The following is a 25368-nucleotide window of genomic DNA, read 5'->3' as shown; positions in this document are numbered from 1 at the left end:
TTGTGAGACACTGACACAGGCTGCCCAGAGAAGTTGTGGATGTCCCATCTCTAGAGGTGCTCAAAGCCAAGTTGGATGGGGCCCCAGGCAGCCTGATCTTGAGGGTGGCAACCCTGCCCATAGCAGGTTGGAACTAGAGGATCTTAGATGATCCCTTCCAACCTAAGTCATTCTATTATCTATAATGATAAGGAGTAAATACAAGAGTTCTCCCACAAAACAGTTCAAGCCCTGCTTTTGTATCAGTTTCACTTTTTTTTCCACAAAGAAAAGTTTCAATCCATAACACCTTCAGTCAGTTCCCACTGAAAAAGGTCACTCAAAACAGTAACATAGCTGAAATTCATTCGAATTCTCCTGAAAAGGGAAGAAAAAGAAAAGTCTGCCAACAGTGAAATCAAACTCAAGAACCCATAGTAAGTAAAAAAAAAATAATCCTGAATTAAATGAACAATCTTGAATAAGAAGTTCCCAAATATTTTATCTTTTACACACAAGAACTTTCACTTATTACAAAGATCATAAGCTACTGTAGATATATCCTCAAAGAGGCATCATGTCAGTTCCACACTTCACTTCCATGTTGTTACTGAATACATAGAACAGCAAGGTTTACTCAGTCACTTATTTCAATCTCCTCATATTTTCCAGGCACAAAAGGCTGCTCGCTTGTTTAAAATGCAGTCTTATTTATTCTCACCCTCCTTTTTATTTATTTATTTTTTAAACTTTTTCCCATAATCCTTTCATGGATTTCTGTGTTTGCTCCCATGTTCCATTTCCTGTGTTACATACTGTGTGCTGTTTTAAAGAAATTATCTACCACAGACAAAATAAAACAAGAGACAATTAAGATATTTAGAACTCTGTGTTATATGAAGACAAATGCACTGAATGTGTCTTATTGAGTCTACAGAGACACATTAAAGATAGTAGACCTTAAACTAACTAGCTAATTAGCCTAACAAGATTTCAGTACACATTGCTTTGGTAACAGCAAACTCACAGCTGTGTAGCTTAAATTCTGGATTTACCTTGGCCACTATTATCAACATCAGCAACGCACAGGCAGCCTTGATCAAATTCTTCCTTCTCCCCAAGTATGGTGGACCACCAGTCTCGAGCTTTAAACAATGACATTCTTCTTCACTGAAAAGGAAGCAAATTGTTTTTGAAACCTATACTAACACATCACCCTGAACAAGCCTCTTTTCTTCCAATAATAACAGCTTTCACTACGTGTATATCATCTTGTAGCTTCACATTGCTCTAGTGGGAGCTGAATGCATGCTAATCTTAGATGTTTCTGGTTGAGTATTTAAAAAAAAAGTTTCTTGTCACAAATTCATGAATAACATAAAGAAGGGGGAAAAAAAGCAAGAAAGCTGCAACTTGTAGAAGGGTTAAAAGACAAAGGAAGGAACCCTGAAAAAGTAATCTGGAAGTTTTTCAAGTCACAGAACTGAGTTTGTCTTACCCAGGAGAAAAAGGAAAAAAGCACATTCTGATCTGCCCCTCTTCATAGCAGGGGAGTTGGACTAGGTGACCTTTAAGGGTCCCTTCTAGCTGAAATGACCCCATGATTCTGCTGGTGGACTTCCATACGTGTTTATTTCAGAAAAGCAAACGAAGCTATAAAAAGCAGCAGAACCTCCACCGAGTAATCGCCTTGCAGATGCCCCAGTGACGTGCCTGAAGAAGTCGGTCAGACAGGGCACAAATCAGCTTTTCCTCTCCTTACCTGCCGCTATTTTAGGTGACAGCAGAGAAATCCTTCTGCAGGCAGCCTGACAGCAGTGTTACCTCAACTCAAAGCTCACAGCTCCCCAGCCGTGCTCTGAGGTCTAAGTCAAGCCTCAAACCGTTACACTCCGTGTGGCACCGCTCAAACGTAAATACGGTGGGGCGGGTTGGGCGCAATCTAGAATCGCAGAAGGCTTAGAATGGAAGGGGCATTAATGAGAGTTCAGTTGCAACTCGCCTGCCCCGCGCAGGGCTGTGACCCATCAGCTCAGGCTGCCCGGGGCTCCGTCTAGCCTGGCCTTGAGCACCTCCAGGGATGGGCATCTCCCAGGACAGCCCGTGCCAGCGCTTCTGAGTGAAACCGGAGTAATTAGAGGTTGACAAGTTTCCTTCCTCTCCGTAGACTGCCTATTCCGTAGGACAACACGTGCTTCGCTTCACACCCGCGCAGCCCACCCGCGCGCCTTCCCCCGCACACAGCTCCGCACTCGGACCCCCAATCCTCAGCCATCGAGAGCGGCGGGAGCTTACCGAGCTAGCAGCACAGCGGGCGGCCGCGCCGAGCGGAGGGACCCCGGCCACGGGCGGGGCGACCCTGGGGATGCGGAGGCCGGCAGCAGCACTACGGCTCCGTTCCCGCCGTTGCCGTGACAACAGGCGTGCGGCACGGCCGCGCTGGGAAACGTAGTTCGGCGCCGCCGGAAGTGTGGCCGCCGCGCCGGGTTCTCCCACTTCAACCTGCGGGGGTACCAGAGGGGAAAGCGGGGCTTCACCTGCGTTCCTCTGGAGCATCCTCAGCTCCCGATGGGTACATTCCGTTCCCACAGCTCTCGCAGGAACGTCTCCGTGCTCCGGCGCGCCTCTCTGCGGCACGCGCTGCTCCCCGGGCTCCCCCTTCCCCTCCGCGTGGTCCCGCCCCGCGCGGAGCCCCGCGTGGAGTCCCGAGCTGCGCGCCCGCCGGGCGGGCCGTGGCCGGCATGGACCGCGCGGCCGTGGCCAAGATGGGGGCGGTGGCCAGCGCCAGCGTGTGCGCCCTGGTGGGCGGCGTGGTGCTGGCCCAGTACATCTTCACCATGAAGAAGAAGACGGGCAGGAAGACGAAGATCATCGAGATGGTACGTGTGAGAGGCCGGGCGCGGCTCAGAGCCCGCCTGGACCTCCCGACGGGTAACAGCGGCCGCGTTCGGCCCTCTCTGAAACCGGGGAGCAGTGCCCGGTGGGGTGCTACAAAAAGGTTGAGCCGTCTCGCTGTCTGCCTTGGTAAACTTGTCATGTCGAGCGTTATTCGCATGACCGCTGGGCACTAGAAGGCCGTAGCGCAGGCGATGTGCTGGTGCCAGCGATAGCCTCATTTATCCGTCGGTGCCACGGTGGTGAAGGACTGAACAGACATCAGCACGGCCCTGCGTGTTGGCCGGCTGGTTCCCTGCAGGACCTCACCAAAAGCTCGGCTGTTTGTGTGGCTTGACTGATACACGGAAACACAAAGAGTTTGCTAAGAACAAAAAGGACCATGTCTGCAGACTCGCTCTTGTCTGCATCTCACTGGGCTATGATACACGACATTGACCCGTAGAAGTCATGCAGTGCCACGTTTGATAACGTGGGCCCAGAGAACGCCAGCGAGCATTCTTCCTAATCACAACCCTTGTCCTTGCTGCTGGAAAAAGTATTTCAGTGGTGTTTGGAGTCATCCGTCACATTGCTCAGTGGGATGTTTTGCTTTTGGTTTCAGTGAGGTCCCTAATAGATTGGCAGTTTAAATAGTGGTTTGGTTTGTTTTTTTCCAAAAAAAGGTTGGATTTTATAAAATGCATTTGGAAACATTCTGTGGAGTTACACTGGTCAACTACAAACAGCTCTTTAAATTCTAATACTGATACTAGAATACTATAATTCTAATTAGTTCTAATACTGGAACTTAGAGTCACATGAGCAATAGACTGAGAGAACACGAGCTGTCATACAGACCTTCCAAAGCCAAAGCAAATCCTTTTCACCAGCTCCTGTACTCAATGCCATGTTTGTGCTGTTGTTCAAAAAAATGCCTAATGGTTTTTGAAGGTGTGTTTGCATTAACTCTGCGCCTTTGCTACTGAAAAAAATATAATGTCAACAATAAATGTATTTCTGATAAACGAATCTCTCAGGTAAATACTTCAGATAACATTTTCGGACACAAATCTACAATCCTAAATAGATACTTAAAATTCTGCTTTTAGAATCACTGTTCAGAACTTTAAGCTTTGGGGAAAGGCAGAGCTTGCTGGAAGCATGACAGCTTTCTTGTATGAAAATATTTGACTGATTAGATACATACGTCAGTGCTATCTACTCACTCCCAGAGCTGTCATTTCAACTGGCAGTTGAATTGGCTGCTCCCTCAATTAAAATCATTAGTTCATCAGCTGCAAGTCTTTCTTCTTCAAGGAGTATTTTCCATGAACATATGTAGTCAGGCTGGGATATTTCTCTTATTTCAAAATAAGGAAATGATGTAAACATCATGCCAAGCTTTTAGCCTGTCAAATAAGGGAGAAAATGCATGTAAGTGTTTATTATACTGAATATTTTGCATTCTGGAGAAGTTCCTGAAATGGTTTTTATCCACCAGTGCACATTTGCTTCAACATTTTGCATTTATAAGATGCTATGGGGAGAGATCTTTATTGGGGAGAGACCTTCCTTTGAGCTCTGGAGAGAAGGTGCAGCTCTCCAGTCTGTAATATAGTATAAGTTAGCATGGTGGAGAAGAATAATATTGCTTTGATAAAATACATTTTTACAGTACACGAGTTACTGTGCCAGGTTGGTATTTGGCATTCAAGTATCAAGTTTACAATTTCTCTTCTAGTTTTGTAGATTCTTTGTTTGTTGTTGGAGTTTTCTTTGAGGATGGTTACATTTTGTTTTTAGACTCTAAGAACGTTGGTTTTACTAAAATTAGTAGGGATCCCGGGCTGTTTGTACTTAAATAAGGTGAGTTTGTTTTTCACCAATGTATTGGTTTTTAATAATAATTAATTACAGCAAGCAAGCTGTTATTGGGGATTATGTTGGCAAGAATTTTAATGGAAAGTAAATGCTCAAGCATTCTGCAAAACGTAAGGGTAACCATGATTCCTTGCTGTATAGTAAAATTAATGAATTGCTTAGGTCTGTCTCAGTTTCCAGCAGATGAATGTTTTTAGCCAAATAATTAATCTGGTACCCAAATTTAAGTTTAATAAATATGCATAAATAAAAATAAAACTGCTTCTTATCTGGAAGCAAAGGTTTAAGTTTGAAATTTAAGTATGATATATTGCTTCTATTGACCATCTAGGAGATTTTGTCTTAGGCACTGATTAATGTACTTCAGCTCCATTTTTGAAATGAGAGGTGTTATCAGAAAATGTTGAGGCAGTCATGTGAAGTTCCATGAAACAGACTGTATCAAGCTTCAATGATGACAGATTTAAAATCACTTTAAAAAGCAATTTCCAGGTTTAGAGGAATTTTTTCAACCACCTGTTGTTAGGCGTTTCTGGCACCAGTTTCCTTTCTAATAGAGGGGAAGAGAAATACACAAGTCTTGCAGGATTTGAATTTACCTTGAGAGAAATAAGTAGAAACAATAAGAAATGAGGTAACCGTTACCTCTTAAGAGAGAGGTAAGTATTCTGTGAGCATGACTGTCATAAGGTTGTGTGCAAAGGCATTATTATTTTCTTGCCAGTCTCTGGCAAGAGCAGCTTCTTGCTTCAAGGTAATGACAAGGAAGGATCCAGACCTTCATGTTGCTCTGAGTCAGTAACCTACAAGTGGAGAAGGAAATGAAGGAGTGTATAACATAGTATATTGATGACACTAGACGTCAGGAATCTAAATAGCTACAATGTGAAATTCTGTCAGGCAAAGATGAGTGTGAGCCTCAGCAAATTGAAAAAACAGAATGGAAGGAGCATGGCATGGACACTTATGTATCATGTGGGACTATCTGGTTGTTGCTGGAAATTAAATAGCAAGTTTAGTTGTACCTGTAGAGGTAAAAACAATAGTTTGTCTTAAATTGTCTATCACAACAACTCTGAAAAATGCTTCAAAGTATGTTATCTTCTGAAGTGCCTTGCTTCAAGGAACATGAACATCTGCTTCTTACCCATCATTGGCACTTGGATGAGTTTTATTCATAGGAACATTACCTATTTTTTTCCTGTCTTATCTAGTTCTACTTCATGTTAATTTCTTCAGCCATTCAACCCTCTTTCCTTTCTTTGTGCACACGTACAAGCACATTGTGTTTCTGTGTACTGAAGCCTATGAATAACAAGCCCTGGAGAGAGTTTAAGGAAAAGCAGCATGAGAGAGGAGCAGGCTGACAGACCTCATTGCTGTAAGTCGGTGCATTTGTCAGAAGGTACTTAATTCTCAAGCAGTCACTTGTAGGAAGCACAGCTGCAGCATACGATGCCAAACAGCAGGTGGCTGCAGCGTGCAATGCCCATCAGCAGCAGAGTGGCTCTCTGAAGGTGGATATACACATTTTGTAAATAACTTGTCATTTAAGATGCCCTGTCCAGCAACAACTGGCATTTCTGGCCACTGCTGTCTCCAATCAGACACGTATGGCTGAACTGCTACTGCACACGCAGGGCTTGGAGCAGCAGCTATGTCTCTGATGGCTGTTAAATGCTCAGTACCGAAACTTGGCTTCTCCTATCACATGCTGACTGCAGCCAAGAGGCAGAAATAGCTCACAGCCACGTTCCCCACCCTCCTTTTCTAACTAGCATGCAGGGAGATATAAGGCCAAACAAGTCTGGGCAAAAGAACTTAGTAAGTGTACTGTAGCTGTGAAGAACAAAACTTAGGATATCAAGACAACCTTTTTCTCTGGGCAGCTTCCAATCAAATCACTGTGCAGCAGTTGGTCTGCTGTGAAGCCCTGGGATAGAGGTCTTCATATGATAGTCATGTTGACAAGCTGCATTTATTTTCACTTACCAAGAAGTACTCACCGATGGTCAGCTGCTTTCAAACATCACAGAACTTACCACAATTGCTGCAGGCAGCTTCTTAGTCCCTTGTCAGTCATGCAGCACTTTGACTAGCACTGCCATTAACTTGGCATTTGCAGCTGTTGTACTGCGTATCTCTATCACTGACAAAGTAAAAAATCATATATCCTTCCTTAAGAGTCCACTAGATTTTCCTAATTTTGCCACTCCAGATATTGGGACTCTTACATTTGAGTGTTAAAAAAATATTTTTCTAGAATTGGATTTATGAGCTGCAGCCTTAAGCATACGTCAAAAGAGATACCACCTGTGTTTAAATCCTGACATAACTATATTCTTTTTTTCAGTAGCACCACAGAAGTCAGAATTGCACCACTTAACTAAACTCAAGCAATAAATACAAAGTAACTTTTGAGTAAGGCTTATGTAAGCTATGTAAATTAAGCACGGTGGTAGAAGGAAATGTGGCTTCTGCTTTCTTATATGCCAGTCTTAAAAAACAAAAATGTACTTAGGTTGGAATTATTCTCATTTTTGTTGCTTTTTTGTTTGTGTTTAATGGCATGGGACAAGACCCAGATTTGAACACTGAGAATTCAGTGTCTAAACACATTGTGGTGTTTTTGTGTTGTGTAAGCCAACAGGCAGCTAAACATCACACAGCCTTTTATACACTCCCCCTCTACACAGTAGGACTAGGGAGAGAATCAGAGGAAAAGAATATAATGCACAACACAACTGTTTACCAACTCCAGTGCCTAGCCAGTCCCCAAGCAGCAGCAGCTCCCATCCCAGCCAACTCCCCTCAGTTCTGTAGTTTCCTCACATGATGTCATATAGAATGGGATATTAGTATGGAATATCCCTTCGGCCAGTTCAGGTCAGCTGCCCTGGTTCTGTTCCACCTCACCTTCCCCTCACCAGCAGGACAGTACCAAAAGCAGAGAAACTGATGTGTCCTTGGCTCCTTGCAGCACTGTGCAGCAACAACTAAAGTGTGGGTATGTCATCAACACTTATTCTCCTAAAGCCAAACATAGCATCCTACCAGACACTATGAAGTAAAAAAAAATAATGAATTCTGTCCCAGCTGAAACCATGACATTTTGCTACCAAGAAAGGTTTCTGATCTAACTTACTCTTTCCGGGTTTTCCTCACTCATTAGCTATAGTTTCCTTCATACCCTCTCATAACAGGAACTAATTGCCCACTCTAAATTGGATCAGTGAAATAATCCAAATTTATTGGAGCTTTTCTTTCTACATAAGAGTTTGTGGTTCTCCACTATGATGATTAGATAGCATGAGTACCATTGAAATGTACCATTAACCTTTCCCTTCAAAGCTCTTGTTTTTTGCTGGAAACTTAGTAGTTGTCAGACAAAGTATATTTTTTACACAGTTAGTTATTTCCTGGGGGGGTACACCTGCCTTAACATAGATCAGTTAATGGGAAAGCCTCATTTTTATCCACATTACTGTGGAAAAATTATATATGAAACCAAAGGGTAGAGTTTAGTACAAATCAGTAGGAATATTGGTATGTTAACAGTAGTAGCATAGTATATTCTATAGTAGTAGCACTGTAGTGGCAGTATCAGTACAAAGTGTTTTGAACAGGTCCTGTATCCCTCCCATAAGGCAAGTCCAGAGATAAAGAAATAAACAACCCGCTGTATTTTTGAATGGATCAGATGGTCAGAAGTATCCAGGAAGCATGGGGGCATAGACACAAAATAGTATGACAACTTGAAGTGTAATGCAGGGTCTATTACCTTTAACATGAGCATGTGGTAGCCGCATCACATCTTTAGAATTACCTTTTTGTTTTTTGAGATGTTTAAGTAAAAAAAACATTTAAAATACATTTAATTTAAAATTTCAAATTAATTAGTCTCAGCTTGTAATTTTAACTGCAGTACTGTATTAACACTGCATTCTTTCGTGAGAATTTTAGTGCCTGGTAATATATTGTGGATTAAACTTTGTCCTGCTGACTTAGCTTTCAGACCAGGTCCTCCAACTCTGCCATTCAAGGGTCAGAGTTTATTTGACCTAGATACAGAATTCTTAAGGTTGGTGAATTTAAGCTTTTTTTCCCTCCTTCTTCTGGCAAGCAGATAAGAAGAGAATCAACAGCGACTGTTTCAGTCCAGGCCTTGGGTTTAAGGCATACTCTGTTCTAGGCAATGTTACATGGGAAGCTCTTGTTTTTAAAGCTCTTTCAGTGTATGCACACAGACATAACACAGGATATTTCATAATAAAAAGTATATGTGCAAATGTAGCATTTGGAAAGTGAACATACAGCTCATTAAAATTATATAATTAAGCAAGGTGAGTCTCTGCACTTCTGATAGCTAATTAAGAATTTTTAAATATTGGGCAAAGTCTACCTAATGCCAGTACTTAGGATTGGGTACTGTTTGACTAGACATTTTGTAGCAGGATTAGTTCACCAACAACCTCCTGTAAACATTCTTCCAATAAGCATTACATTCTGTGTAACAAGAGAGGAAGTTGGATCTTTCAAGTACTGAGACTTTAACATCCACCTTGTTAGCATAGCAATAATAAGGAAAAATTCAAATTCAAAAATCTTAATTTTCTAAATGAATTTTATGTCTCTTTGCTCTCTGTAGGAGGAGTGATAGAAAAAAAAGCAAAGAATGAAAAATAAGATACTCAAAATTAAACTGAAGAACTGTCATGAGCAGCAAATGATTCTCCCTGTTGCATGTGATAAATGAGAATTTTATCTTACCTTCCATGAAAGGTCTCACCTGATACAAATACTGGTTGTTTGGCAGCAGCCCTGAAAAAGATAATAATGGGGTAAAGCCAGTTTTCTGTAAAACAGCCCAATTTTGTTTCATAGCAATTTCCCAGACTCTTGTAGCTTGTATTTCAGTATTTCATGTATTTTATGTATTTCATCACTAATCACTACTGCCCTTCTAAGTACATTTTCCATTACTGCTCTATTCCCTGTTAAGGCAGGGAGTCCAGTATTGCATTTGATCTTTCAGCTACAATTCAGCTGTCCCTCATACATTTGGTCGCATGTGTAACTAGAGAACAGCACTAATAGCTTTTTGTAGTATAGTCATAAATGGTCAGTCTGTAGATGATCTCTTGTATCATAAAGAAAAGTTGTTTTGGATGAGTTCTAGAAAATCTCTGTTGAAGATTGCTAAATATGGCCTTGAATACACTGTTGACCTCTTCAAATCTGTTCTGTGCGTGCATTATTTTTGCAGTTTTTGCAACATGATAGTTGAGAAGCCAAAACACACTCATCTTCAACAGTACTACTGAATCTTAAAGCTGTTAACATTAAGACTTTTTTGTTCTGAAAGCAAGATTCTTGCTCTCATTTTCTATACTCCTTGCCAGGCCAGAATAAAATCCCTTTCTGAGCACTTTTTTCTAGCAAGTGCTGTTCATGCTTTCTGTCTAAACAGTCTTACATATCTACATTCCTTGCAAGTTAACTCTATAATACATAGAAAAGCTTTCATATTCATACAGTGCTTTGTATTGCATCATATCAGCTATAAATATGGCTAGCTTTTTTTTTTTTAACTTATATTCTCAGTAGAAGTTGAGTGTATCTATGATTCCCACAAGACATCCTTCCAAAGCTTTTCATTAAGCTGAACACTTATTTTCCGTATGGTTGTTATTTGCAAATACAAAAAGCAATTGCTGGCAGCAGTATGATGCTCATCAACTCAGTTTACTAGGGCATTAGAAAAGCTCATGTTTGAATTACAGGGTTGGTATTTTTTCCTCCTTTTTGGGTATTTTTTCCTGCTTGGTTTGAATATTTGAGTGCTGAGGTTCATTTACTTTTCCTTGTTTTCTAATCTGGAAAATACCTACTAGAGAGACTTACTAAACAAACAAAAATTGGAAGAAAGTTTCTTAATGCTCAGAAGTGATTCTGCAAGGGTTTTATTAACATTGGGAAACACTAACTATTCAAAGCTGTTCAGTAATAGTAGGCTCACTAGTCAAGTCTAGAAGGTAGTAAGCTCTGAAAAGCTGAAGTTTATCCTGTAGAAGCATTCAGTGAGCTCTATTTTCTGTAGAAAGTTCTAAAGAACAGAAAAGACTTTAATATGTCTTCTTTCTTCATCTTCCAAGCTGATTTTAGTTGAACTGTTCAACTTTTTACTTAAAGTTCAGCTGATTTGCTTACATACCTTATCTGTGCTGTGTTCATTTCTTTTCCCAAGGAAACAGGTTGAACATAGGGCAGAGGTAAAACTGGCAGAACTAGTTTTTCTTTGCTTTAGACTAAAAACTTCCAGCACTTTGAAAGCATCCTGAATCTCTACAAACCAAGTTCACTTAACACATCACCAGATGAAGCAGAACTTTTTCATAGTCTTAAATTGCCGACAAATCATCCAATTTTTAAAGTGTTGTTCATTTTGTTTTCAGTCTTCTGCTCACAATATTCCATGGTTGAGTTACAAGGCCCTTTGGCCTTCAGCCAAAGAAAGAAGGTTAAAATGAAAGCTTCCTGTTGAAACAGCAATATCTCATTCCTGGTTCCCAAAAAATATTTAAATGACTTCAACATGGTGAGAGTAGAAATACCATGCTGGATGTTGTTTCCCTCTCTTTGAAAAAGAAACAGTAATTCTAGGTCATCTCTTACCAGTAGTTAAATAGCATAAACCAAACACCAAGCTGACTCAACTTGGCAGTAGCAGAACAGAGTCAGTGGTAGCCACTTATTCTCTCCTCCAGTAGAGAGTTGAATAAAGCACACAATGCAAAGATTTCTTAGAGCTGCAAATACTGTCCCCTTCATTTTGAATAAGAAGTTTCACATGCTGTATTTTCATTAAAGTGAAAAGTTAAAAAAAAAAAAGTAAAGCATACTGTTATTAGAGATAATGTAAGATGTTTTTCTCAGAATTAGGTGTTGGCTGTATTAATGTTTACAGAATTTTGACTTACAACATTTTCTAAGTTTTGCTAATACTGTGTTTGTACATTTAAAATGCTAACTCATCTGGTATACTCAAAATTAGTCTATAGAGTTGTAGAAATTGTCTAACTCCTTTCTTTCAGTATTAGTGAACTTAAAACCACAAACTATACGTGCATGTTGTTTGTTTTTCACTTTCACAAACAACAAACTAACTTTCTTTGAATTATTGATAGCATTGGAATTAATTTTCTCATTGATGTACTGTAAGGTGTGAAGTTAAAAAAATGAATAAAGACTAAATGGTATTGTTAGCTAAGATATTTCATAAATGGTGCAATTAGAAAGATTATTGAGATGTAAAAGAGACAACTTATATAAAGAGAAATGCTCACCCATATCCTAGGCTTGCAATAGAAAACTCCAAAGAAGCAATCTCCAGAAAGAGATCCTTCCCTGGAAGTGGTCAGCCCTTAAATGGGGTCTGGGAGAGCTGGAGCCAGACTCCACCCCTTCTGGTCACACAGGTGCATTGCCTTCACCTGTGCTCCTGCAGCTGACTCAGTGCTTGTCTCAGGTGATCAATTGAATGGTTCAGGCTGTGATTCAACAGTTCCCATACAGGTATCAAAATATCAGCAGGCCAGCCCCAGCACCCACCATGTCCCAGTCTTACCTATGAAGTTCACAAGACTTAGTGATGTCAGTACTTTTGTTGACTTTGAGATACATAAGAGCTCAAAGACGGATACTTTCCAAAACTACACTTTTTATTGTGCGAGTAATTATATACTGTACTGCATTATACATAACTTTCCCAAACATTATGGAGGTACTTTCAACTAATAGCATATGAACTGTATGTGTGGATACTATAAAAGTGAGTATAACCTGCATATTTAGTATTACAACAGGGTACAAATGATATAATGAATAGATGGAATGAGAGGTTTGATACCTGGCAGATACCAGTGCCAACTAGGGTTGTCTTATTGCATATGGTCTTTGCAGGTGTTCTCTTAATTGAACAGATCTTTCCAACTCTTTTGCAGTCCTTGACATGTACATTTGGAAGGAACTCATTCGCTTCAAAGAGGATAAGTTGACTAAAGCTGAAAAAACTGAGTTGCTCTCTGTAGGTCACAGTCTGGGGAAACCTGACAGATTGCATACTGGCCTACAGTTGGAACGAGGGCACAAAGCATGTAGGGATCCACTGTACCATTCAGAAAATGTCCATTTATCTATTTATTTTTTTATTTGTGTAACGTAGAAAAACAACGCATCTACAACACATCTTCCTTGAGAGGAGATTTTCATAGCTAAAGGTATTTCTAGAATCCTGGTAATGTGTTATGTTTGCTGAGTTAGTGGTTTGTCCTGGCAGCCTCAAGTAATTATCACAAACCTAAGGTTGAACATGAATTGGAATATAGCATAGGGAAGCTTGCACTATTGCTATAACAGTGGCACTTCCAAGCTTTTACACAATTATAAAGTGGGAGCATGATTAGTAAATGTATCCTTCATCCTCTAAAAAATAAAACAAAATACATCCTCCATATCACCTAGTTACAGTCTTTGATCTGGCAGTATGCCCTATGACAACCCTCTGAAAGTATGTCGAGTCAGCGTGTCACTCAGAAGCCCTCACAAACAAACCTCCTTGATTTCCTGTTTCAGTATTGCATGCTTACTAAAAGTCAGAGCAGAGGGTGATCCACGTGCCGTTTCTACACAAATAAATGCATGCTGCCTTGTAAATATTTATGATGTCGTATCAAGGAGTTTGTGGCACTAGTACAGGAAACCATAAAATACTCTGAAAAGATTCTGTGAAACAGTTAAAAAGTAACAACAAACTTGTGCTTTGAGAAACAAGTCTCTTCCTCTGTTGAAGCAGTCCACGTTTGCCTGCTGCATCCATGAAAGCTGTTCATTCAGAGAAGGTCAAAGGTTTTGTTGTTGATGTACCAGCTGATCGTCTGTATGCCGTTGGGCTGCACTGCTGAGCATAACAAACTGCTGTGCAGTGCTGACGTGCGTCACAGGACCCTGGGGTTTTGCACGGGGATTAGTCAGGCTGTATTTGGAAACGCCCTCAACTGCACCTTGCGCTGCTATATTAGTGTTTCTCAAGCAAGAGGAATTTTCTTTTGCTTCTGCAGCTGCTCCTGCAAAACCCTCCGGTAAGTGTGCGCAGCTTGTCAACAGGACTATCTTCTGCCTGCATTTTTAAGCCAGAGTGAAGAGATGAGGCATTGTAAATGGTTGTTTACTGTGACAAGTTGTATCTCTTAGAAATGATGAGCACTGAAGGAATAAATATATTTAACATTTTTTTACTGAACAGGATAACTCAATTTGCACACTCTTCTTCTTTTAAATATGTATCAGAGTAATCTTAAGCATGGGTATTTTCAGAAAGATCTAGCTATGTACCTTGCATGTCTGCTTTTATTTCTGTACAGCAGGAATAGCAAACATCACGTAATACAGCAAACCAATTCTTAAAAGGATTTGGTTGGTTTTTGTTGGCAGCCTGTATGCAAGCCCTGCGTCTCTGGACTCTGCTTGCCACCTATGCAGTTGCAGTAGGACAGAATCAAGGACAGAAGAATCAGGAGTGCCCTAAGCTCAACGCACAGGTACTCTCCTTTAAAAGCACAAGAGAAAACACTTGCTGTCATGTTTTCTGTGAACGCTCTTTTCAGATTTTTATGGTTTTTTTTTGTTTGTTTTGTTTTGTTTTTTACCAAACTAAATATCCACCGTGCTTAGTGGTGGGTTTTTGTTTTTTGTTTTTTTTTTTGTAAACTTCGTTTTCTAGAGTAAGCAGATAAAATTAACATTCTGCAATAATGTCAAAGGGGAAGAGAACTTGGAAAATAAGAGATATTTATCAATTAAAGGACGTGCTCCTTTTCTTCATAATTTCACCAAGCATACTTTTTGTTACCAAGATCTGATTTTCTGTAACTTGCCAGGGTATCAGATCTCACAGCTATCACTGATGCCATACCCTGCCTTTTTTGGTACGTCCACAAGTTAGTGTATGTGATAGCTAGTCTCAGACCTTGGAATTGGGCATTTGCAGTTCCCAAAATAAACATCATTTACAGCATTTTACCTGGAAGTTGTCACCATAGGCTAGAAAATCAACAAATAATTAAACCTTACCCACTTTATTGCTTTAATTTCCCTTTTTCATGTTCAGAAATAAGTAGATCTCTTTCCTTGCCAGGTCATTCCTGTGTGTCCTCTGTATTACAAGTAAATGAGTTTGGAGCCTAGTCTAAGACAAGTTAACTAGCAGATTTTAAAAACAAATCATGTGTTACTTGAAATTCAAGAACTATCAGTAGCGTTATGGCTAGTTCATTTTCTTGTCACTTCTATGACACTGTGGTCATCTAAAGTACTTTCTCCTTCACTGAGAACCGTAGAAAAGTCTCCTTAATATTTTACCCACCTGAGATGCAGGGTGTTTTCTTAGCAGTGCTTTTTGTGATGCATCCATACAAGATTAGTCTATTTAAAATAAGAAAACTTTTTATCTGCCAAGTCGTGTATTCTTATAAAGGTATTAAAAAAAAAATGAGGCAAAGTATTTTTATATGTCTTTGTTTGAAGCACTGCTAAGCAGACTCATGTTGATAATCTTCTACATTTTCAGTTATTAAGAGGTAGTAGTTTGATCTGTTTGTCTGGATTTTATTGTGAAATAAGCCACCTCTGTATGTGTTTAAGATAATAAATCATTCATCGTCTCATCATTCCCTACTGAAAATTACAGACAGTAAAGCTACATAGGGTTCCACAGCTGTCCTTCAGATTAAGATTATTTTTATTAGTTACTATTCTAATTGGCATTATTTTTTTACTTCTTTTCAGTCACAGGAACTTATTTTATTTAACTGGGTAGCAGGAGGATTCAAAAGTTCAGTATATGCTTAATTCCAGAATATGAAGTAATATCCTGTGTACACAATAAGTTGTTATTACCTAGGATACCGTTTTAGTGATAATCGCCAGCTCTTGTTTAATAGTCTGAGCTGCATATGCTTAGATACACACTGTCTCAATACTAAGATGATATATATATATATACATATATAAGCAGCACCCAAATACAACATGAAAGCAACTCTGCACACTCGCTGTCTTAATTGTCCAATTGAACAAAAACTAGAATTCAAGATGGTCTTCACAGTATGTACATTTCTTCTTAATTTAACCCAGCTACGTAGATGTATGCCTCATGTACTAAGTGGATATGTTATGCTCAGAACTGGCACCGTTGTAAATGACCATTCTGTGGTTTGTAGGACGGGGATTTCCACACCTGCGTGAATCCAATATTGTTCATTCGTCAAGGTATGAATATAACATTGTTAACTACAGAAGAATTTCCCACATCCTTAGTCCAGTTACTTGCTATCAAAAATAACACCATCTTTTTATCCTTTTCATAAATCAAATTAAGCTCACCTTAAAGTAATCAAGTTGCTTTTGTTTGAAAGCTCCTTAAAAGCCTTGTAGACCAGAAACTTAAATGTGTTTGTGCCCTTTGAATATGCCAGCCACAAATTACCTTTGGAAGTTATAATCTTTGAACACAGATTTCCAAAACCTACCTGTCTCTATGAGCTATTTCAGTAATCTATTGATACGCTTGGTATGAAAGTAAAACTCACACCTTTATAAAATGACAGAATAATGAGGGTCACTTATATGCTTCCATGTGATATACTTTCAGGTATCACAAAGAAATAGGAATTTGTTTTCCTGTGCTTATATAGTTTTAGTCTTGTACATAGAAGCTCCTTGCTAAAAGATTTCTTGCCTTTGCTAGGTGCCCTGAAGTATTTTTGTTAGGCTGTTTCTCCATATAGAATTACCTTTGGTTAGAAGGGGTCTCAAAGATTATCTGTTTCCAATCCCCCTGCCCCAGGCAGGCTTGCCAGCCTCTGTATCAGGCTTTAGATCAGATGGACCAGGGCCCCATCCAACCTGGCCTTGAACTTCTCCAGGGATGGAACATCCACAGTCACGCTGGGCAGCCTCTGCCAGAACTTCACCACCCTCTCAGTGAAAAACTTTTCCCTAACAACTAATCCAAAAATGCCCTCTTTTAGTTTAAAACCTTTCCCCCTTGTCCTATCACTATCTACCTGCATAAAAAGTTGATTTATATCCTGCTTATAAGCTCCCTTTAAGTATATGTGTTCTTTCCTTGAGTCAGAATTATGAGCCTTCTACATATATTGAGTTGAATCCCAGAGCTTTATTGAGTAATCTGTAGAAAAACAAGTTTTATCACATTATCTGCACTTCTCTTATTAGCATAATTTCACACTTTGTTCTTTTATCTATCTTACCAGTTCTATCCAAATTGAATCTGTTTGTCTATTTCAACTACGAAGAATGGTAAATACAGAAGAAAAAACAACAGCAACACTGGGCGGAAGTGTAAGACACAGGAGAAGTCAGTTTGTTAGAAAACTGGTGATTGCTTATTAAGTAGTTCAATTTACTTCTAATATGTTAAAGCACAAGTAAAACAGTTGCTCTTAAAATGTGAATGCAAGGAAGTAGCAATCAAGACGGTAGTTATTTTCTCTTTCTATATTTGTCTGGGGTGCTGTGTTTATCAAATTCTATATCCATAGTGAAAACTTGAAATTTCATGGGTTATACTCACTGTGGAAGATTTTTTTTCCTCTAAATTAAAATACTTGCTCTTCAACTGACTTCAGTTCTTATATAAAAATGAAAAATGTATTAGAAATAACAAAAAAAAAAAAGTGACCTTGAGCCAGAGTATAAGTTTACAACACCAAAGCAGGAAACTTTCATCATACTCAAAATCTTAAGCAATCTCTTAACATAATCTGCCGAATTCTTTACTAAGGGTGGTGTTTCAAAAACTTAGAAAAGGCCTCAGCTGCTAAAACGCTAGCGAGCAATCCAGCTTTCCTCATGCAGTCTCTCCCTCTGATTTCTTCATCTCAACCAACATCTAGTCTGTGTAGATCAGGTACGTTAGGAAGTCTGTTGCTTAGTATCTAAGTAAACCAAATAACATTTGAACTACTTCTTACAAAAAAGGACATTTAGTTTTAGATTTCACTTTGTTTAACTTTTGCTTTCCAAATCTAAATATATATATATATATATATATATGATTTGCTTCCTGAAAGTCAAAGGAATTAGATTAGTCAGTTCACTGTGAAAGGTTTATAGAACAGTCAGATTGCTTTATCTTTCATTATAGAGAAACAATTGCTGTATGCCACCAAGTAGCTGGCAAGGTTTGTTTTACCAGCACTATGTAAAATACAAAAGCACTGGAACACACCTTTAAAGAGTTGCGGGTTGTTAATGTTTTGTTTTATGCAGCCAGATCACTTGATGTACATCTACTTATAATTAGAATTAATATCTGTAAATGCTTTACAGATACATTTCTCAAAAGATCAAGGAATTCTTTAATAAGTCTCTCTCACAAAGATACTTTGTGCTTACTAGCTTTCTTGGTGAATCCCAGTCTGGGATTCAGACGTACCTTTTTTTTTAATTGTCTGTGTTAATGAAAGTCACAAGACACTGCAGCCACACAGAAAAGAATCACAGAATCACAGAATTGTAGGGGTTGGAAGGGACGTCTAGAGATCATCTATTCCAACCCCCCTGCCAAAGCAGCTCCTTAGACCAGGTTGCACAGGTAGGTGTCCAGGCGGGTCTTGAATGTCCCCAGAGAAAAGAAGAGCTGTCTTAGGTTAGAATGTCTATCACCTATGCTATGGCAAAGACTTTTTCTGTATATTTCTCACATGTACAGAAAAACAGGAAAGCCCTCTATCTTCCAAACTGAATAAAAGAAATGCAGTTTCCTTTTATGAGGTTTATAACACAAAGAGGTAGCAAATACCCTGCTGTGACTTGAGAACTGTTGGCAAGATACTCTGGTATGTGCAGATCATTTTAGGTGGGTGGAAAACCTAAAAAATTGTCAAAGACTCACAATTAGCATTTTAGAAGGATCTCCATTCTCTGTTTTCATTACTGTCTTTGTGGACATCAGCCAGAAATTGGCTATTAGATTAAAATTATTTGTTATATTTGATGGGTAGGAACATTGGTGTAGAAAAAACAGTACAATCTAGCACAACTAAATGTAAAATTTACACTTTGTGCAACTACTTGTTTCTAGCTAACCATAATTAGAGAAGAATATTTGGCAATTACCAGGTACTTTTGATCAATATCACCATATTATTTCTAACGAAGTATATCAAATGTATATGCAAACTTATTATGTGAAAGGCCAAAGTAGCCCTTCCAGCTGAGGCCATTTCAGAGCAGAAAAGATGATACTGAGATATAGGTCCGTTAAAGAATGTTATGTTTCAAATAAATGGACCAGGACAAAAGTCAAGAACTGTCGAGAGATGTGGAATAAAAGTGCTCTGTAAAAGAAGATTTAAGCAGTCAGGTTTATTTAGCTCATGAAGTATTCGAAGTGAGAACCTGTGAAGAAGAATACTATACTCCAAGTTGAATGAGCTAAAATGAGAGGAAGAAGTGTTAGATAAAAATTAAGTTTTCTGAATGTAAAGATAGTTGAGTGGTAATGTACTTTCTTGGGAAGAATAAAGGGTGTGTGAGTAGAGCTTTTGAGGAATGGGTTAGACAAATATCTGAGAATGATGTAGCTGTAATAGTTTGCAAAGTAGATGGTAGATGATATTTAACAAAACTTTCAGCTCCTTTTCCCTCCCACAGGAGGATCTTTTCCATTACAAATGCATGTGTTTGCCATAGTTAAAGAGACTAAAATGTATTTTTCCTGAAGCACAACATAACTAGAATTTGACTGACAGTTTGTTCTTACTAATTCTTTGCACAAAAAGCTAGCTTTTAAGATGTGCCATCTTCCGGAGACATAATTCAACCACAAAGTGATCCTCATGTCCTGTTTCCATACATTTCCTTTTCCTACAAACACAGTTATTTTCTCTGAGTGTCCATTTACTGAATAATTTGCTATTAGGAAAGGGAACAAAAACACACGCTGAAACCAAAAACTGCAGTTGTCAGTTAATACTTGGAAAAGTTTTCTATTTCTTGTCATTTTTAACATTCCTTCCTGTCTTGAGTATGAAATGGTGTCACATGAAACTGCAGAGCTTCCAGACTGATGGGTAGCAGGCATTACTTACTGAGTTTTCCTGGTAGGTATATTTCTGTCTTTGTTCTTACTCTTCACAGATGCCAGAATTTCAGAAGAAGACTGTCCATATTAAGGATCCAGGGAGAGTAGAAGAAATTATTTGTGGCCTCATCAAAGGTGGAGCTGCTAAACTTCAGGTAAAAATAGTAAAAGGTGTAACCAGTTCAGAATGAAAGTAATCATATGATTGTTGCTGCGTGCCAAAAAAATTAATTTATCTATAACAAATCAGCCTCCAGGTTATCACCAAAACATGACAGCTGTTAATTCTTGTTGATCCAACCATAATTCAGCCAGTCAAGTAAATTATATAAATGCGCAAACTTATTATTTTCAGCATGTACTCCAACCAAAGGAATTAGAAAAACAATTTTCTCAGAAAATAAAAAACAAAGGCATATTCTAGCTTATCTTGTAGTAAAACAGGTTTCTGTAAAAAATGTGCTACTCAACTGCAACAGAATTTCTATCCATTCTTTATTTTGTCCCTCTGTGTTGTAAGACAGTTTTGCTTTTTCTTTCCTTAAATAGATTATTACAGATTTTGATATGACATTAAGTAGATTTTCCTACAATGGAAAAAGATGTCCAACTTGTCATAGTGAGTACTTTTTTTTTTTTTAATATGGATTGGTTCATTCACTCATTTCAGTTTTTCTTAGAATTTAATTTTCTATCTGTATTATTTCTTAACACATTAGACTTTATATTGACTTGTTACTGAGGGTGCACATCCTAGTAAAGTATTATAGTGAGTGCGTATGTGTTGTATGCATATATATTTTAATTACTGTCTGTGTGAATTAAAATCAGTTGTCATTCACAATTACAAACTACGATCTGAACTACAAGAAGTCTGTGACTAGATATGGTAGGGTTGATTTCTGAGGTTGAAAAGCCCATAACAGTCCTTAGACCTGCAAGAATCAGATAGCAAACTCCTTGAGGTTCTTGACATTTTTGTCCTGTAGCATCCTAAAACAAATGAAAATAATTTAATAATGAAGTACGTTGCCTGATAATTATTTGAGAAATACTTTAAGTCTCAGAAATAAGAAGCTTGTCATTGACCTCCTAATATGAGGGGAGGTTAGTAATATCATCATCCTTACAAAGACAAATGCACCCTTTGTTGGTTGATGGCAAGAAAAGCTCTGAGGAAAAATAATGGTATGTCATCAAACATTGACTTCTGTGCCGTATACAGTGTTGTACAGTGAAGTGAATGAAATGCAAAGTCTTGTTTAACACTTTTTTTTCCACCTCTCCAGACATCATCGATAACTCTAAGCTCATCACAGAGGAATGCCGGAAAAAGGTAAAAGGAAAACATACTAGCTGCTTTTTGTTGTACGGACAACTGCTTTTATCCTTGGCTGTACTGTGCCAGCACTACGAGACAGGATTCCTTCACCTCCTTGAAGCTCTGAGGGCTTTCTGACTGACTGTAAGGCATCCAGTCTCTAATAGAAGCAAACAGAAATACTTCAATTCTTGGTAGTCGCATATAGTTTAGTTTAACACCATCCAATTTTGCTTTGTAGATATATGATCAATCTGACTTCTCAAGTGTACAAAGCATATTTAAGATTCTATTTTATTTAAATAACATAACCAGAATTTAAAAAGCTGTTTTGAATGATTAGACTAAATACCAAGTGCTGTTTTATAAAGATACATTAAACATCTGTGTTTTGTTTTCCTTCAGTTATTGCAGCTGAAAGAAACATATTATGCTATTGAAATTGACCCAGCCCTCACTATTGAAGAAAAATATCCATATATGGTAGAATGGTGAGAGATATCTCCTGTATTCATATTGTATTAAAATTAGATTTAATAATAAATTCGATTTAAAAATAAGTACGTTTTAAAAATCAAATTAATGGTGGTGATTAGCTTTAATGCATTAACTGAATTAATCTCCTGAGCGTCGCACTACTGCTTTTGTTTTGCTGATCAATTTATGTTAGTTAACAAAAATTAAAAACACAGAATGCTGTTGTTAATGACAGATGAGTAAGTTGCCCAACTCATATTTTGGTTACGTTCTAGGTACAATAAATCTCATGCACTACTCATTGAACAAGGATTACAAAAGGATAAGTTTGCAGAAGTTGTGAGGGAATCTGATGTTATGCTGAAGTAAGTTTCTTTTGATTTGAATAATTCTCTTTTGAAACAAATTTCTGTAAGTTCTTACTGTGTGTTTTTAGGGGGGAAAAAAATCCTGAGGATGTAACACCGTATTCTTGGAATATAGAGAACTCTTTGCTCCCCTTTTTTTGATATTCTGTAGGTGAAGGCCTATGGTGATCATACTGTATAAACCAGAAATCAGAAACTACTTTGTTGAGGTTTGTTTTTGAATGCTGTCTCTTGTAAAGTTCATTTCTGCAGACTTTCACCCTCTTAAAATTGCACAGGTGGAATATAGGGTGGATCTTTATTCCTGAAAAAAACATTCCCTATAATAGTTTTATCTGGGATAAAAAAACAATGACTTGAGGAACGTGTTGCCAAGTTGTATTAAATACTGTTCTTCTATGGATAAAGGCAAGTTTAAAAGCAGCAAAATCCTTGCTTGAAACACACTCTGTGCTTTGGCTTGCATCTTTTTTAAAATACTCCAGAACCATTTGAATTTTGGAATAGCAAAACCGGATGTTAAAAACTCAGCCTGTGGAATTGTTTATTGTATTGACTAAATTCTTCTCTTGTGCAAAATCAGCAAGCGTGCGGTCTTCACTTATGACAAAGCCTAAGTCTGCGTGGGTTGAATCTTCATTCACAGGATAAAATTTCCTCCAAAACTTTCACGATAATAAAGTAAAATTCTACCATTCAGTGTCCGTGCAGAGAAGTGTATAAAAATATTATCTTGATCCTGGAATACAGTACATAGTTATGATCTGGGCATTGAAAACTGAAAACCTTTCAAAAAAGAGTGACAAGAATGTTGTCAGACTAGCTAGTAGTTCCTTCTAACCTCAAGAGTTGAGGTAGAGGAGAAGTTGAAGTGAAATGCTCAGTGAAGATTAATGTTCTTTTCCAGAGATGATGTAAATGTTTTCGGAAAACTTTGATGTTTCTTGCCTTTTTTAAAATTGAAATTGGCTTATATTTACATCCTGTGTTCCAGGGAAGGATACGAGAACTTCTTTGATAAGCTCAGTGAACATAATATTCCTGTGTTCATATTTTCTGCTGGGATCGGAGACATTCTAGAGGAAGTTATCCACCAGGCTGGAGTCTACCATTCTAATGTCAAAGTTGTTTCCAATTTCATGGATTTTGATGAAAATGTATGTATACGTGATTGCTTGTGGGATTTAGTCATTATTTATATATACCACAAGGCAAACATTTTAATCCATCAGATGTAGCCATCTGCCCTGCTGCATAGAAAATGAGAATTGCATATTCAGCACTCTCCCAAGAACAAAATCAAGCAGAGAATAATAGTTCAAACGCTGTTTTACATGTGATGTAACTAAGATATAATTCATTTCCGTTAAAGACAACCTCATACTCAGCCCAGTACAGCAGTATTTCTCCAAGCAGGGAAGATCACTGTCTCCCTTAACAATTGCAGTCATTCCATTATTTAACGGTTATTTATCTTGTTCATAATTGGAGATTAAATTGCTAAATGTCTATTTATAGATTAATACCTACTTCATTCCATGTTATGTCTATATAATGCTAGAAATAACTTGTGTTTTCTTAATAGGGAATATTAAAAGGATTTAAAGGAGAATTGATTCATGTTTACAACAAACATGATGGTGCCTTGAAGAATACAGAGTATTTTAAACAGCTGAAAGACAACAGTAATATCATACTGCTGGGTGATTCCCAAGGAGACTTAAGTATGGCAGATGGAGTAGCAAACGTTGAGCACATTCTTAAGATTGGTTATCTCAATGATAAAGTAAGTAGCCTTAGGTCATTGTAACTTGGAATGGAATATTTGTGAACTAGCAACAGGTTAATTATAATCATTAAACATCAAAGCAAGTACCCTGCTTATTTGGAAATCTCATCATGTTTCATGGATTTCTTCCTTCTAGTTCCTCCCATATCCCAACTACCACTACTGGAAGCTAAATTGCAATCTTTCAAATAACAAATTTTGTCCATTACTTTCCCCTCCCCTCCACACTCCAGAAACGCAGCACTGTTAGCGATTTACACATCCATTTGCATTCATGAGAGAAAACTTCAGTTTTCTATTTCTCTCTGCCTTTAGGGAAACTGAGAAAGGGTGGGGTTTTTTTTCAGTATCTGAGCATATGAGAATCTGGAATAAATGTGAGGTTATCCTGGAACGTGAACACAATATCACTATTCTCCTTCTTTGTCATCCTGTGGAATTCCCTCAGGAGTGACATCTAATTTCCATGGCTCATTCTCTAAATTTGATGGGAAAAATGGCAGTAGCTTAAGGACCCATTTATACATTTATATTCTAAATCTAAGTGGATCTCTCTTTTTATCCCTTTTGCAATTAGGTAGATGAACTTTTGGAAAAATACATGGACTCTTACGATATTGTCTTGGTGAAAGATGAATCCCTGGAAGTTGCCAACTCCATCCTACAGAAAATCCTGTAAAGTGCAGTCTCCAGTCACTGCATTCTTTCCAGAAGCCAACTGAATAGAAGAGCACACGTGTGCAGTCTTAAGTGTATCTATCACTCATTGACAGAACTGTTTAATTTAAAACTTTTATCCTCATTTGGTATTTTGAAGTATACATTGTTAACTAGGAGCTCCTTTTACTGCTGTTATGCTGTTCTTTATTGTCTCACACTCCTATTAAAACCACATTTAAATTGGATTTACAGATGTGATAAACTGCTTCTGATGGGGTGGTTCACTGGCTTTTAATCAGGCATTTTAAAGAGCATCTTAGTAAATGTGGCTATTGTGTAATATTGTCTGAATAAGAAGTTTATGGTGTCTTGCCTTTCCCTCTTTCAAAGTGTCATCCAAAATCCAGGAAGAAAACTTCCTGATTCTAATGCAGTGTTAAAAAAGGAAAAGATTTCAGTGCCAGCTGTACTTTGAAAGATACTCCTCATACACTACAGATTGACACAGAAGGTTTTCATACATATTTTCCTTCAGTAAAAATACTTCATTTGCCCAATTCAGGCAAAGCATTCTTTATCTACGGATGTCTGTATCATTACAAAACTTTCTATACCCTTATGTTTACTTAATCACTGTGGAGTGGGACAGTCACACTTTAAGTGCACCTAAAGTTTCTTAACCTTGTACCAGGAGGTGGTTCACAAGCTAATGGTGTCCACCAGCCCCTTTCAGATCGTATTGTCTATACTGCCCTTCATTCCAGCCAGCTGTTTCGTATCAAAGCTAGCAGAGCTTGCCTGAAGTACTTTCTCTGAGAATCCTCAGTGAGCTCCTTTGAACAGAAAA

At 38.3% G+C, this 25368-nt stretch overlaps 2 protein-coding genes across 6 annotated transcripts in view; one reads left to right on the top strand and one right to left on the bottom strand.

Annotated features, from left to right (window-relative positions):
- The window catches only part of BBS9 (Bardet-Biedl syndrome 9), a 278937-nt gene extending 274545 nt beyond the window's left edge, over positions 1–4392 (bottom strand). The window contains exons 1-2 of the mRNA XM_065752711.1: positions 4064–4392; positions 1035–1149 (exon numbers count right to left, since the gene is read on the bottom strand). Of these exons, the coding sequence (XP_065608783.1) occupies positions 1035–1140 (106 nt within the window). The 5' untranslated portion in view covers positions 1141–1149; positions 4064–4392. The remainder of the gene's footprint in view (positions 1–1034; positions 1150–4063) is intronic.
- NT5C3A (5'-nucleotidase, cytosolic IIIA) lies at positions 2693–24766 on the top strand. Of its 5 annotated transcripts, none has more exons than XM_065752751.1 (10): positions 2693–2832; positions 14230–14336; positions 19963–20061; positions 20456–20525; positions 21196–21242; positions 21633–21718; positions 21980–22069; positions 23067–23229; positions 23658–23858; positions 24439–24766. In XM_065752751.1, exons 1-10 carry the CDS (start codon positions 2721–2723, stop codon positions 24538–24540), a joined length of 1077 nt encoding a protein of 358 aa, XP_065608823.1. In that variant the 5' UTR covers positions 2693–2720; the 3' UTR covers positions 24541–24766. The 5 variants fall into 5 exon arrangements, with proteins under 5 accessions (XP_065608823.1, XP_065608819.1, XP_065608821.1 ...); XM_065752749.1 differs by having other exon boundaries at positions 2777–2858; XM_065752748.1 differs by lacking the exon at positions 2693–2832 and adding an exon at positions 13779–13877.
- The last annotated feature ends 602 nt before the right edge of the window (positions 24767–25368 follow it).

Source organism: Cyrtonyx montezumae, unplaced genomic scaffold (genome assembly GCF_038088225.1).
Source record: "Cyrtonyx montezumae isolate F1298 unplaced genomic scaffold, pur_monq_1.0 scaffold_8, whole genome shotgun sequence".
In the NCBI taxonomy this organism is placed as follows: Eukaryota; Metazoa; Chordata; class Aves; order Galliformes; family Odontophoridae; genus Cyrtonyx; species Cyrtonyx montezumae.
Note: the sequence above shows the minus strand (reverse complement) of the source record. Positions and strands in the feature narration are given on the sequence as shown.

Bases quoted from the DNA above. Each gene is read 5' to 3' on its own strand.
- NT5C3A (XM_065752751.1), top strand. From the start codon at position 2,721: ATGGACCGCGCGGCCGTGGCCAAGATGGGGGCGGTGGCCAGCGCCAGC. The intron at 14,337-19,962 runs GTACTCTCCTTT...TACTCTTCACAG, and splicing joins GCCCTAAGCTCAACGCACAG to ATGCCAGAATTTCAGAAGAA. The intron at 22,070-23,066 runs GTAAGTTTCTTT...CCTGTGTTCCAG, and splicing joins GAATCTGATGTTATGCTGAA to GGAAGGATACGAGAACTTCT.